Source organism: Chiloscyllium plagiosum, chromosome 29, assembly GCF_004010195.1.
Source record: "Chiloscyllium plagiosum isolate BGI_BamShark_2017 chromosome 29, ASM401019v2, whole genome shotgun sequence".
NCBI lineage: Eukaryota > Metazoa > Chordata > Chondrichthyes > Orectolobiformes > Hemiscylliidae > Chiloscyllium > Chiloscyllium plagiosum.
In genome coordinates this window covers 32039468-32054783 of record NC_057738.1, presented here as the reverse complement: position 1 = coordinate 32054783, position 15316 = coordinate 32039468, and the positions used below count along the sequence as shown (strand labels likewise).

Sequence of the window (15316 nt, the reverse complement as noted above, 5' to 3'; positions counted from 1 at the left end):
CACGAGAGTGAACTATCTATCCCATCTATAGGGCTTAATTTAACCATGATTTCAATTCTCTGTTTTGAAAATCTGATACCCTCTTTGTTGAACCTTCATATAATCGACCTTAGATGTTCTCAGCTTCAAATAATACCTTCAGGGTTTTAACCAAAAATTTCTAGCCTGGAACTTTCAAATCAAACTTCTTATGCTGAGATAATCTATTTCTAATCTATTTCCCTTCTTTAGGAGTCAGTATTTTTCACCTCCAATTTCAGGAAAAACAAAAACTGCAAAACTGTCCAACCCAAAAATACTTTTTCGAGCTTTGGATGTTTCCCCTAAGCCCCCCAAAATCCAGAATCTTTTAACTGAAACCTAATGCACACTGTTTGCTTGTAAATCTTTCCCAATAAAAACAAAACCCCATTAGCCTCCAAGAACTCTCTCTCTCTCTCTAATATAGTTACTCAAAATAAATCACCATGGCTAAAAGTAATTCAGTAATTCAACCTCTTCAGACATACAGAAAACATAAAGAAGTACAGGCAACAAAAGGTTTGGTCAAGGAGGCACGTTTTAAGGAGTATTAAAAAGGAGAGAAGAAGAGACACAAGAGAGAGGAGAGGCAATGGTGGAGTGGTTAAAATCAGTGACACAATAAAAGTCTCCAAACTAAATCTGGAAGAAGAAATAGATTTTGATTTATATTATGGAGTTTCAGCTTCTCTATTGATAATCTATTTAACTTGTTTCAGAAACGCTTGCCACAAAAACTTAAATCACAGCGCAAGTATTTTTAACACCAGATCTATAAAAGGTGGTCATGAAGTCTTTGAAGTGGGGGTACAATTACAATTGCTTGTTTTTAGAAGAGATTAATTAGTTTAAATAAGTTAAATGTAGTAAATAAGTTAAAATCCAAAATAAATCACATTAAAATATATAGAAATCATACAGATTTCATACAGATGTGGTGGTTCAGAAACAGACGTATTGGCTGGTTTTGTGATATTTGCTTGTTTGTGAATGGTACGTTTGACAAAAAAGACCCCAATTTGACTGCTTGGTTCTGTGATTGGTACTAGCTACTGATCTCATAAATTGTCGAACAAATGGAACAAGCTTTAATCAGTTCAAGTTGGCTTGGATATTTGAGCTTAACAGCATGGTTATCAACAACTGTCACTGGTTCTTATACGGCTTCAGGATGTCTTTGAAATATGAAACCTCTGAGAGCTATGATACTATGGACAGATTAGGCACAACGGGTATTTTCTTTTACCTCATCATAAATTCAGCAACCAGCGTAACATCATAAACACAGCTATCTTATTTTAAGAATTAGAATTAGAATCCCTACAGTGTGGAAACAAGCCCTTTGGCCAACAAGTCCACACTGACCCTCCGAAGAGTAATCCACCCAGACCTATTCCCCTACCCTATCACTATATCTAGCCCTGACTAATGCCCCTAACCTACACATCCCCGAGCACTATGGGAGATTTAGTACGGCTAATTCATCTAACCTGCACATCTTTGGATTATGGGAGGAAACCGGAGCATCCAGAGGACCCCCACGCAGACATGGGGAGAATGTGTAAATTCCACACAGACAGTCGCCTGAGGCCAGAATCAAACCCAGGTCCCTGGCGCTGTGAAGCAGCAGTGCTAACCACTGAGCCACCGTGCCACCCTATTGCATTTCTCTTGCATGTCCACCAATCTTCTTCAGAAGTTACAGCAGAAAATGGCAAAAACACCATATGCATTCTATCCCCAAGTTTTAATTATACAGAATAAATATATAATACATGGAAAAGATATAAATTGATAATTATAATGCAAAATCATAAATATGAAACTATACTTTTGTGTACTTTAAACTGATTATTTTAAGTTCTGCATTTGAACTTAATCTTATACATGTCAAATCAGGCATGTATAGTAACAGCACAAGCAACAATTCTAAATAAAGGCATAATCCCCCTTACCTTGCATTGTTCATATGGAGTTTGTTCAGATTCTTGATAAACAACACTGAATGAGATGCTCTTTGGATCAGAAGAAAAGATCCAGCTGATGGTCAGACCACACTCTTCAACACCAATAGGGATGAGACTGTAGCAGCTGGCCTTAACAAAAAGCTCTCTACTGTGGTCTCCAAATTCCTTAATCTCATCTAACTTGAGGGGTATCTTGAGTCTAAAATAGAAACATAACTCAGTTTGTCCTCCCAACAATAACAGTGAGTAATCATACTGTACTCTTAATGCAATAAAACCTCCCAAACCTTCACAGGAGCAACCTCAAATAAAACTGACACCAAGGCACATAAAGAAGTATAGGCAACAAAAGGTTTGGTCAAGGAGGTATGTTTTAAGGAGTATTAAAAAAAGAGAAAAGAAGAGACACAAGAGAGAGGAGAGGCAATGGTGGAGTGATTAAAATCAGTGACACAGTAGAAGTCTCAAACTAAATTTGGAAGAAGAAATTTGGTTTATATTATGGAATTTCAGATTTTCTACTGGTAATCTATTTAATTTGTTTCAGAAATGCTTGGCACGAAAACTTAAATCACAGTGCAGTGTTAGTATTTTTAACACCAGGTGGTCGTGAAGTCTCTGAAGTGGGGGTACAATTACAATTGCTTGTTTTTAAACAAAGTTAAATGTAGTGAATGGATTTTGATCACCCAGAGAATTTTTTTCAAAACAGTAAATTCACCAATAGAGCACTGAAGCCAGGAATCTCGTATTTTCTGGCGAAGTGTGAGGATGGTGTATTCAGTGGTAGCTGATTGGCCACCCCTATTACCAAGCTAGTCAGACAAATTGCAAGCTAATCAGTTTCAGACCTGATTGGTATGCCTCCTGGCCTATCGCATGACTTGGCTGCAGAGTCCCAGAATTCCAGAAGTTGCTGGCCAATCAATGGAAGGGTGTAGTCATACTGGAGGCAGTCAGAGGAGGTTCACCAGATTGATTCTAGAGATGAGGGGCCTATCTTATGAAGAGAGACTGAGCAGTTTAGGCCAATACTCTCTGGAGTTTAGAAGAATGAGAGGAGATCTAATTGAGGTACATAAGATGCTGATATGGTTTGACAAATTAGACATAGAATGTCATGGGTAACCATGAGAGAGACATTGTAGTTTTAGCCTAAGGGGTAGAAGATTTAAAACAGAGATGAAATTACTTTTCTCAAAAGTTTGTGAATCTGTAGAATTCACGACCCAGAGTGTAATTGATGCTGGGATATTAAGTAAATTTAAGGAGGACATAGACAGATTTTAAATTACTAATGGGTTGAAGGCTTATGGAAATGTGGGGACAGGAAAGTGGAGTTGATGCTGAGGTGAGATTTTCCATGATCGTATCAACTAGCAGAGGAGGCTCGAGGGGTTGAATTGCGTTCTCCTGCTCCTTGTTTGCATGTTGTTATGTAATCACATATATTACTGAGAAAAACATCTACATTAAGCAAAGTAGGGTGAAAAAGATGGATTGTCAGATTTCTCGAGTTGAGACAGGGGGAGCTGTTTGTCGATATGTTAGATTAGATAAGAGAAAATCCTAATGAGGTTAGTCTTATTGAGGTGAGACATAAAATATACTCTGTGAAGAGGGTGGAATAATTGATTCTGCTGAATAATGCAGAGGGATTGATAAAGTCAGATACTTTTGAGGACATTGTTTTATTTTTGATTGAGGAAGTCAGCAGAGGACAGAGGTTTGGCTAGAGAACTGCAGGAGAGAGAGCTCAATGTGGAAATCAGTGAAAACAACTTGCTCAAAGATCTTGGAAGAAAAGGGGATGGTTTTGACTGTGGCAAACAAAGGTGACTTTTGACATTGTCGAGGTCAATCAGAGGTCATAACTTCTATTATATTAGAGGAAAATGAAAATATCATTTTGACTTTTCACAGAAGGTGTTGACTGAAGGAATAAAGATTAGATTAGATTAGATTACTTACAGTGTGGGAACAGGCCTTTCAGCCCAACAAGTCTACACCTACCCTCCGAAGAGCAACCCACCGAGACCCCATTCCCCTACATTTACCCCTTCACCTAACACTACGGGCAATTTAGCATGGCCAATTCACCTAACCTGCACATCTTCGGACTGTGGGAGGAAACCGGAGCACCCGGAGGAAATCCACACAGACATGGGGAGAATGTGCAAATTCCACACAAACAGTTGCCCGAGGCGGAAATTGAACCCAGGTCTCTGGCACTGTGAGGCAGCAGTGCTAACCACTGTGCCAGCGTGCCGCCCATGGCACAGAAAGTAATGGGGTCCTGACTGAATCACTATATTTAAGTGAGAAATGGCTAAATAGCTGGAGAATAAAAAACTAATAAACAAGTAGGAAAGTGTATTTTCTAGAGAATGAGGCTGGCCAAATGAAGTGGGCCAAATGAAGTGTCATCTTTTCTGGACCTGTATATTGCTATGTTCCAATCTGGCTGCAAGATAGTTGTATAATGCTTACGTAATTTCTCCACATTTCAACAAAGTAATCTCTGCATCCTGCATAGGTTGTGCTGATCCATCCTCGGGTGGAATACTTGGTTCTGATGCATTATCACACGTGGGACTTCTGAAAGAGAAAATCTGTCTCAGTGGTTCTGCAGCCTTTAGTCATGTTAAAGTAAAAATGCCAACATTGTAGACTTGTAGAAGTCCATTGTTTTACAATGCTAGATTTCTGATTGCTTTAGTTCAATATCTAGCTACATAATAATTGAATCAAAAAGAAGTGCTGTACAATATAGTGAAGGTAGATATCAAGGAAGGCTGAATTTTGTTTCAGTCTTCACACTTACAGCACTTATTATGTTCTGACTGTTCATGTTCAATTGTTCAGACCTCATATCGCATTACCTGCAGTATTAAAGAGATGCTAAACCCAACCTCTGTAACAGGCTTTGCCCCATCTCTGCTCACCTATTGGTGAAACTCTCAATCATGCTTTGTTATTAGTAAATTTGACCATTCCAATGTAATCATGGCCGGTTTTCCACACTGTCTCCTTCACAGACTTGAGATGTCCCCAAACCCCATTGTCCAGATCCTAACTCTCACCAACAGCTTACCTATCCCTCACCTAACTCTCACCATAAATCATCCTGTGTTTGTTGATTTGTTTTAGTTGCAGGTCAAGTATCATCTTCATTTTAACTTGTTCATCCTTCTTTGAAAATGACCTTGCTCCTCTCTATCTTTGTGATCACCCTTCAGCCCCACAACCAACTATAACTAAATGCTTGGTCGTACAGAACTTAAACTCAGCTGGCCTCCTGAACATCTCCAATTTTAGCCACTGCACTGTTGGAGTGCTTAGTTGCTTCAGGTGCTCCTGAATTTCCTCCACAATTTCTCCATCTCTCTGTCTCGCTATAGAAGGGTATATTCTCTACTTCCCCTTTTAAGACAATCCTTAAAACCCACTTCTTTGACCAAGCTAAAGGACATCTTTCGAATGTCCACGTTATATGGATTGGTTCGTATTTTGTTTTAAAATGATTCTGTGAAATGTCTTGACAAGTTTCATGAGAAACTGAATGAGTGCAGTGGTTTACAGCAAATGCTCCTTTGCGCTCCAAAAGATAGTGATTCCAATTAAACCTATAACCTGGTGTGGTGTAATTTTTAACTTTGTCCATCCCAGTCCAACGCCGGCATCTCCAAATCATGACAGTAAATGCCAGCAGTTTGACTTGGCATGGCCCTGCCCTCTGGTGTGCACCTATGTTACTGCAACCATGTTAGCATTTGAGTTGAGTATTATGATAAAATTGACTAAAATTGTACTCATCAGATCAATTCACAAGAAATATTAAAGTAAATGAAAAACAGTATTTGAGAGGAGAGTTCTGATTAGTTAGCAAGTGCATTCTGATTGTTAGAGGGAGTGCCATTGAGATTTCAACAGTTAATGATGATTTACAGTTAGCTGATGTGCTTTGTTCCAATTGTAAACAGGAGATTGAGTTTCATTGAGCAATGTCTTGATTCCAGATGTAGCACTGGGCAGTGTACTCAGAGGACTTCATAACGTGGTTTAAACCTACTTGAAATTATCCTGTTATGTGAAAGTTAGCATTGACCTTGACAGGTACTGACAGCTTCTTCAGTGCCTTGATATAAGACTGCAAGATCTTTTGAAGGAGATGGCACAGATCTCAGACCATTTTCTTGTTGAATGTGAGACACCTCTGTCATTGCTCCATGATGAGATGGAGATCAAAGAAGTGTGTAATGAGACTATATCTTTTTATTTGTATGCATTTTGATTGTGGACTGTAATGGGAAAAGGAGTTTTAAAAACCAAGGGATTGCTGCACTTTTTAAAAGCAAGTTAGATGACGATCTTTGTAAGAGATGTTTACACTTTTTTTTCCCCTTTGCTTTTCATCCAACCTTTTTCTCTTTTTTTCTGCTTTTCCGTACCTGATTTGGAATTTAATTCTCTCATTCTAATACAATCTTTTTCCTCAATCATTAGATCTTAATAGTTGGGGAGATATGGATGGATTTTCATAGAACATAGGAGGCATAACTGCTCCTTAAGAGTGGATGAGGCGTATTTAAGTGTCATAGAGTCATTCATTTGGAATGTTAAAGAAGTGCTGCTGGAGTAGACTATATTTCTTGGCAAACCATATAGCATAGATTGAATAAAAACTATTAATTATTGTTCCTGCAGTTTCGATGGACTTCATTACTAACATTTTCCAAGGATTGTTGTTAAGGCTGACTCCACTATGAATATTTGGCTGAGTTTAAAAATAAATCATATCTCAACAGAATTCAAATCATTTCACATTCCTATTGAGTTTGAAGAGGCTATTAAAGTATTATCTGTTGTTGATGTAATTAATGACTAGATGCTTATTTTTACAACAGCTTGACCATTGAGGGCATTTGAGGTTTTTGAATAAGTGAAGTCACTATGAATGGACGCCTCCTTAGACTGACAGAAATTGAAACTTTAACATTTCCATGTGGCTCTCGAACAGCATTTCCTCTTTTTCTTCTGTCACATCTCTAATATATGTACATGATATCTGGAACCGGCAATCAATGCTTTGATCCGAAACGGCACACTCATCTCCCACTGTGGAATGCTAGAGTTTATAGGGAATTTTGCCCATACTGGAGATACTGTGAGGAGTGCCTATGGAGGAGACAAGAAGGGCTTGGGGGGGGGGGGGGAAGAGGTGGGGAGGTAGTGGCAGGGGCTTATGAGGAGGCACAGAAGTAGCTTTGGGTTAAAGTTGTGCTTCAGGGTTTGAGGGGAGAGATCATTTGCATTTAGATATATCTGACAAATTATGAATTTCCAAAACTGAGCTTCCCATGTTGACGGCAAAAATCCATCAATTGTGTCCACTTTTTTGCTAAGGTCCAGATATATGGTTGCCCTGAGTGTGCAAGCGCTTCTAGCTATTATGTGGGAAAAATCATTCAAAACCTAAATATGCCCCAGTCTAATTTGCCCTGAATTATTGAATTGTGGGTCTAATTTAAGTAGTTCAGGTTCAGAAATAAAACTACAGGAAACATTAATGAAATGACTGATAGCAAATAACTGGCATGACTAAAAACAGCTAATGCGGTAAGTTCAAAGGTGTGAGAAAAACAGTTCTGGGATAAATAGGCAGGGTGGGGTCTGTTACGCAAATAAGAGTTCTATGCACAAACGCATACAGCTTAAGAAAAAGAAAATGACAGTCAGAAATGCAAACTCAGCTAAAGTTGTACTTTATAGAGGCCACCATGGAGACCTGCTAAGACAATTACAAAATTGTCACAGCACAGGAGGCTATTCATCCCACTGTGTCTGTACTGGTACCCTCAATGAGTAATTCAGTATCATTTCAGATAATAGTTTAGTTCCATTTTAAATGCTTTGAATGGATGCCTCCACCAGACTCTCAGGCAATGTATTCCAGACCTTAACCAAACATTTTGCAAAAAGGCGTCTCCTCACAAAGCTGTTGCTGAAAAAGTTATCCTCATACGCTTCTGTGAGAATGAACTCAAAGTTGACAAAAACCAAAACTATTTTTAGTGCCGCTGCCCCTGATTGTCAAGAAGCTGGGCATAGTTGCAAAGTAAATATTCAAGACTATAATCTCTTTAAGGAAAAGAACATTAGAAAGAGGAGGAGTACGACTGTTCATGAAATAAATTATCATAGCATGAGAATTCGAGATTAACAGTGGTAACTAAAAAAGAATGGCTTGGGGGCATGATAGTGGCAGGGGAGTTACAGGGACCACAGAAGTGGCATTGGGTTAACAGCCTTTTATGCAGTAGAAACTGTCTTGGTAGTTTTGAAGAGTAACAAAGATGCACCATTTTGATGGGACCCCTGATAGCAACAGTAAACTGCAACAGGAGCTGGATTTCAACTTTCCCATCACTGAATTTGGAAACAGGGGCTGTGGGGGTGTGTACAAAACATATAACTGGCTGAGGCAAAGGTAGCATCCGACAGTATATCCAATTAAAGTTCCCTCCCATCTCCAGCCAGGTGGGTTTCCCAGCACAGGTTAGTGGTAAACAGGAATTCCTTCCTTACTGGGGCCTTACCAACACCTCTGCAGAGCTTCCCTCTCTTCTAGAACCTTATAAATTACATGATAGTGCTGTCAGCTTGGTATCTGGCAAGTTCACCAAAACTCACAATGCAATCCAGAGCAGCCTACTTCGTCAAGTTCAGAAGGTGTGCAGCATCAGTGATGCCCCCCCCTCCCCCGTCCCCCCACTGCCACTGATGCTGTTGGTACTGGACAGCTGCCAGCTAATGATTGGCCAGCAACTCTCTGAGATGCAACTTCTTGTCCCTGAGGGGTTGAAATCCTGCCTTGGCCAGATAGTGGCTGTGAGGTAGGGAGACTCCTACCTCTCTCGACCCTTTAGTTCTGTAAACTCTAGGAATTCTTAAATGTAGGGATTAGATACATTTGATACAAACAGAGATGTTATAATGTAAAACTTCAACATTCATGTGGACTCAAAGAACCAAAATAAAGCAAATTTTGAGAGTGTTCTGAAAAGTCTATGGAGTCACAGAGATGTACAGCATGGAAACAGACCCTTCGGTCCAACTCGTCCATACTGACCAGATATCCTAAATTAATCTAGTTCCATTTGCCAGCACTTGGCCCATATCCCTCTAAACCTTTCCTATTCATGTATCCAATAGATTCATTTTAAATGCTGTAATTGTACCAGCTTCCACCACTTCCTCTGGCAGCTCATTCCATACATGCACAACCCTCTGTGTGGAAAAGCTGCTCCTTAGATCCCTTTTAAATCTTTCCCCTCTCAACTTAAACCTATGCCCTCTAGTTTTGGACTCCCCTACCCTGGGGAAAAGACCTTGGCTGTTCACCCTATCTGTGCCCCTCACGGTTTTATAAACTTCTATAAGGTCACCAAATGGTTACTTAGTTTTTCTCTCTCTTCCAAATATGTTCCTCTTTTTATTTCAGCCCGTCTGCATCTGCAGTGTTTTGTTTTTTGGACAAAAGAGGAGGTTAGTTAATATATGCTTGAAAAGGGAACATGTTCACCCAGAGCATAAACAGCATGAGATTCACCATGCATCAGACGGGCGGCACGGTGGCACAGTGGTTAGCACTGCTGCCTCACAGCGCCAGAGACCCGGGTTCAATTCCCGCCTCAGGCGACTGACTGTGTGGAGTTTGCACATTCTCCCCGTGTCTGCGTGGGTTTCCTCCGGGTGCTCCGGTTTCCTCCCACAGTCCAAAGATGTGCAGGGCCAGGTGAATTGGCCATACTAAATTGCCCGTAGTGTTAGGTAAGGGGTAAATGTAGGGGTATGGGTGGGTTTCGCTTCGGCGGGTCGGTGTGGACTTGTTGGGCCGAAGGGCCTGTTTCCACACTGTAATGTAATCTAATCTAAAAAAAACCACTTACCACTAACCCTTCAGGGAAATCCACCTGGCTGGAGTTGGGAGGGAACTTTAACTGGATATACTGCCTGACCCTGCTTTTACCTCAGCCAGTTGGATGTCTTGTAACCTCTCCCCACTGTTTCCAAATTCAGTGACGGGCAAGTTGAAATCCAGCTCCTGCTACAGTTTACTGTTGCTATCAGGAGTCCCGTGTTTGAAATCTTGCTGATCTTTGGTCTTTGCACAAGGTTTTTCCAAATCACAACACTGACTTCAAGAAAGACAGTCAGACTGACAACTGTTAAGTAGGCACAAGAGAAAATAGCAGCTTGAAAAACAAAGGCTCTGCCTAGGGCTATGGGAGTTCTTGAACTACACACAGGCAGTCCATGCTAGATTTGATGAAGAGTAGGGCTGATTTTGAAGTGATATGGTAGATGTTGGCCTGGATAAACTGCACATTGGAAGGTCTTCAATGAAGTATAGGGCCAATGCAATACGTCAACCTGCATCTGACTGACGAGTTCTACCTGTGTAATTGTCCAAGTTTTGTAATGAAACCAAATTATATGGCCCTGTAAACAGTGCAGATGATGACAGAAACTTGCAACAGAGTATGGATGGATTGCTTCGATCAATGGGCAAAACTGACAAATGGTTTTCATCATTTACCTGAGGAGGTCAGATCAAAGTATTTCCTTAATTGCAAGTAGCGACCAAGTGTGGAAGACCAAAGATACTTAGAGGTCCAATTACAGTACAGAAGTCACAAAATAGATTTACAAGTACAGAAAATAATCAGAAAAGCTAAAGGGATGTTAGCCTTTATCTCAACGGGACTGGAACATGGTCATAGTTTAAAAATAAGGAGGCACCATTTAAAACAGAGATGAGGAAACACTTTTTTCTCTCAGAGGATTGTGAGTCTTTGGAATTCCCTTCCTCAAAGGCAGAATGTTTCAATAGTTTTAAGGCCAAGGTAGGTAGGTTCTTGATTACCAGGAAGATGAAAGGTTAATGGGGATATGCAGGAATGTAAGGTTAAAATTAGATCAGTTATGATCTTACTGAATGGTGGAATACATTTGAAGGGTGGAGTGGCTTTATCTTGTCCCTTGTTTGTATCTTCATAAGATAAAAGGGTAGAAGTTATGCCACAGTTTTTTTAGAATTTGTCAAACTGCATTTGAAGTGCTGCATTCATTTCTTGACATTTCTTAGCATAGATGTACTGAAGAAGGGTCACTGGAAACAGATAGTGGGGTTAGAAAAGAGTAAAATTATGAGGATAAATTAGAAATAATTGGCTTATTAAAGTTTAAAAGGTGATCTAATTGTTTTAGATTATTAAGGAAATCAATATGGTAGACAGAAAATTTAAGCTTTAAGTTTAAAGCAGGTTTAAAACTAGAGCTGTCTAAATGTGACATCTGATATATGCTTCATGCAAAGTAAATATAAATCCAATATTACTGTCATCAAAAACTGTGAGGGCTGGATCAACTGAAAATTTAAAAACTGAAAACTAACACCAATAGATGGAAAGCATCAGGAAACTAAACAATGTTAGAAACTTGTTGATGCACAACAGCTACCAACAGCAGACCAGCTGTTGGAGGAGGGTGATAGTTTATTGCTCAGTTTTTCTAGAGGGGTTTGTAAGTGGTACACTGGGCATACGTCATGTGTAATTTAGGTCTTCAGCTGCATGGTAACGGCCTCTGTGAATAGAGGAACTATTAGCAATCAGAAAGAAAGTAGTGGTTGCCTTGCTCAATACCGCATTTGGCTTAGAGCCTGAAAAATCTTCAGCTCAGCAGGGCAGAAACTGGTTGAGAGGCAGATTGCAGCTGTTGCTGAAAAGGGAGTGTCAAGCTTTGTTTATTTTTTAAATAGGGCAGGTTGACTTTAGTCAAGGCACTGCATTGAGAGATGAATGAGGGAATGGCTGTCACCTACTTTGTTGTGTTGAAAAAGGGGTGCTGAGTCAATGAGTAAAAATTAAATAAGGCTTGGCATTTAACTGTCAGTCATCATTAGCGTATTCTCCATCGCATACCTCTACCAATCTGAATCCAAACTATCCACACTCTTCTCTATATACAGTATAAATACTGTTTTCCCTTTCATTTTGTGTACTGTCCATAATGAATGCTAGACAAAAAAACTTAGGCAAAATATCAGCTTCAACAAAACTCAAGTTTTGTACAGTCACGTCTGTTAGAATAGATAGCAATTGTTGATGCATACCCTCCAGATTACAGCACCTTCCCAGAACTTAATCTCATTTTCACCTTGACGGATAAAAGTGCAAAAAACAGTCATTGCTGGACAGTCCCAGATGCCTTGAAAGTCAAAGCAACCTTTAAAATATCGCAACATTTCCAAGAAAAAGTCACAATAGCAATTAGAACAAGTGCCCTAATGCACAGTGTCATTTCAGGATATGTTGCCTTTTGGGCCAATTAGGATTCTTCCTGTCATCTTAGAAATCCAGTCATGGTTAGGGTTCTGCAAATCAAACTACTGAGAAATCCCCAGGAGAGCATGTTGTTGCTCCAGAATTCCCTCCCTTCACCAGTGCTCCTTTTGCTCCTTTTCCACACTGTGATTAATTTCAGTGCATGAAAATTGTTACATCCCCTCAGTAAGACCAAAGGCCTTTTTGAACTGGAGCATCCAATCCAAACTTCCTGTACTCATTGCTGCCTTGGAACTTTGGTTTTTTAAAAATGATTTCAAAAATATGTTTTGTTCATACAAAATATTGATATGTATACATATATAGTCACAAACACAGTTTGGTTCTGTCTAGTAGCGCATCCAGAAAACAAACATTGCAGTTTGACTCTCTCCAAATAAACCAAAGACATCTCTTATTTGAACAAGACTATACTTACATGTATTTGAGACACCATGAGGGTCCGATAACTGAATGGATCCCAACTTAAATTTGGTAGACGGACCTCAGACAGTGGTCTTTTCCCACTGTGCCTTGGCAGCAGCTGCCCCAAGTTTTGGTTCGTTCCTCAGCATGTAGCCCTGGTGCTTGGAAAGTGCCAGTCCATAACATATGGTCAGGGTAAATTCGTGTTCTGGAAGACCAACAAGTTTTGGACAGACCAGCAGTATCTTTCACCGAGTTGCTGGTCCTACAGGCATTCCAGGGAACAGACCGGGCAGCACAGAGTCCTGTGTTATGAAGCTGCTTGGGATGAAGCTCGCCAAAAACCACTGCATCTTTCTTCAGACTTCCTTTACAATGGTACATTCCAGAAGGCGATGTGTGACAGTTTCTTGGAACTCATGACCCCAAACTTTAGGTCTATCATACATCAGGAAACACTGACCTAAATCTTTCTGTGTGCTTAGCTCCCCCACTCCCAGTCCAATTTATTCAGAGCTCATCCTGTCAGAGCAGCTCCCTCTTCCTCCAACACTACTGCCAATGTCCCATGAATCAAAATCCCTTCTCAATCATTCTTTAAACCATGTGTTTAATTCTATAATCTGGAACCCTATGCCAATTAATGCATGGCTCAGGCAACAGAGATAATTACCTTTCAACATTAATAAATAACATCTGTAAATATTAGTTACTGACAGTAGTTACTGCCTCAAAAGATTCAACTAATTTCATTAAACGTGTCTTACCCCTTCAATAGTTACACTATCTCTCCGTGCTTAGTTCTAACTTCTCCCAGTGTTCAGTCATTCTGACCCTAATTAGAGGGACATCTGCTCATAAACCCTTTAGGCAGTTGAACTACCTTCAATTCTGTATCCCAACTGTTCTGTGCAGTGCTTGTACAGCAGCACAAAGTAAGCAATAGCAATAGCTGTAGCTATGGTCCCCTTGTAGTGAGCTCAGAAGTTCTAACATCATTACCAATAATGATATCTAGAATTGCTGTGCTTAAGGGTTACAGCAAGCTCCCACTGGCTTGGCACTGATTAACATAATTTTTTGTAACTATAAAGCAGAAACAGCCTATTTAGTTCCAATAATCCATCCTATCATTTAAGAAGTACTTAGATACATTTTTATAATGCCAAGACATCCAAGGCTGGGGGCCAAGTGCTAGAAAATGGGATTAGACTATTCAGGTGACTTGTTTTTTTGACCACAAGACACAGGAGCAGAAATTAGATTATGTGGCCCATTGAGAGTGCTCTGCCATTCAATCACGCCTTATATGTTTCTCAACCCCGTTCTCTTGCCTTCTCCTTGTAACCTTTGATCTCTATGGCATACTTGATAGGCCGAGGGGCTTTTTCCTGTGCTGTAGGCCTGTATAATTATGATTCTATTAGAATTTGCAGTATGACACAGTATAAGAGAGCACTGGCTTATTGAATCTTCATAGCTTTTTTGAAAAGTAATGCAGTTAGAATGGACACCTTTTACTTCCCTGAAAACAACAATGGAGATCACGGCAGGTCAGACAGCGTCCATGGAGAGCATGCCATCGTTTCGAGCCCTTCTACTCCCCATATCTCTGCAATTACTTCTTGTTTAAATATTTATCCAATACTCCCATGAAGTTATTCATCCTACTTTCATCAGCATATCTGGCAGTGCATTCTGAACACTAACCACTTCTGTATAAAGAGGCTTTTACCAATTTCTTAAATCTGTGTCATCTGCTTATTGATCCTTCAGCCTTTAAAAACTCTGGCCGAATTTTTCCGCATTTTGACTCTGCTATTTCTGGGGACTTTGATAGATGGTTTCCCATCAGGGCCCATAGTGACTTTCTTCATCCAATCTTCTGTTGTTCCCCTCACTAATTAGGCACTGGGGCTCAACGCTCACTCTCCTCATTCAATCAGGCAGCAGCAGAGGTGGAAGTACTCACCTGGACCTTCTGGCGTTCACACTAAGGGTGCCGTATTTAAACCCCATTGTACACCACTTCAAATGCTGCACGGTGGCACAGTGGTTAGCACTGCTGCCTCGCAGCGCTAGAGATCCGGGTTCAATTCCCGCCTCTGGCGACTGACTGTGTGGAGTTTGCATATTCTCCCCGTGTCTGCGTGGGTTTCCTCCGGGTGCTCCGGTTTCCTCCCACAGGCCAAAGATGTGCAGGTCAGGTGAATTGGCCATGCTAAATTGCCCATAGTGTTAGGTAAGGGGTAAATGTAGGGGTATGGGTGGTTTGCGCTTCGGCGGGGCGGTGTGGACTTGTTGGGCCGAAGGGCCTGTTTCCACACTGTAAAGTAATCTAATCTAATCTAATCTAATCTAATCTAATCTAATTTAATCTAAAGCCAGGGACTGCCCTCCATAGCCTGCTGCTCTATCATTTTTCTGGATGAGATGTTGCAGAAAGACAAGGTGGCATCCTGCTTCAGAGAAAGAAAGGCTCCTCGTGGATTATCAATGAAAGCCACGGCA

The 15316-nt window shown here is 40.4% G+C and overlaps 1 protein-coding gene across 4 annotated transcripts in view; it reads right to left on the bottom strand.

Moving 5' to 3' along the window:
- fyco1a (FYVE and coiled-coil domain autophagy adaptor 1a) overlaps nucleotides 1-15316 on the bottom strand; it is a 186214-nt gene that overhangs the window by 20740 nt on the left and 150158 nt on the right. For all 4 annotated transcript variants that reach the window (XR_006315927.1, XR_006315928.1, XM_043719437.1 and 1 more), the window contains 2 exons: nucleotides 4479-4586; nucleotides 1977-2187 (listed from right to left, as the gene is read on the bottom strand). Coding sequence is in view for 2 of the 4 variants with exons in the window: in XM_043719437.1 (XP_043575372.1) it covers nucleotides 1977-2187; nucleotides 4479-4586 (319 nt within the window). In the remaining 2 variants the exon portion in view is untranslated. The remainder of the gene's footprint in view (nucleotides 1-1976; nucleotides 2188-4478; nucleotides 4587-15316) is intronic.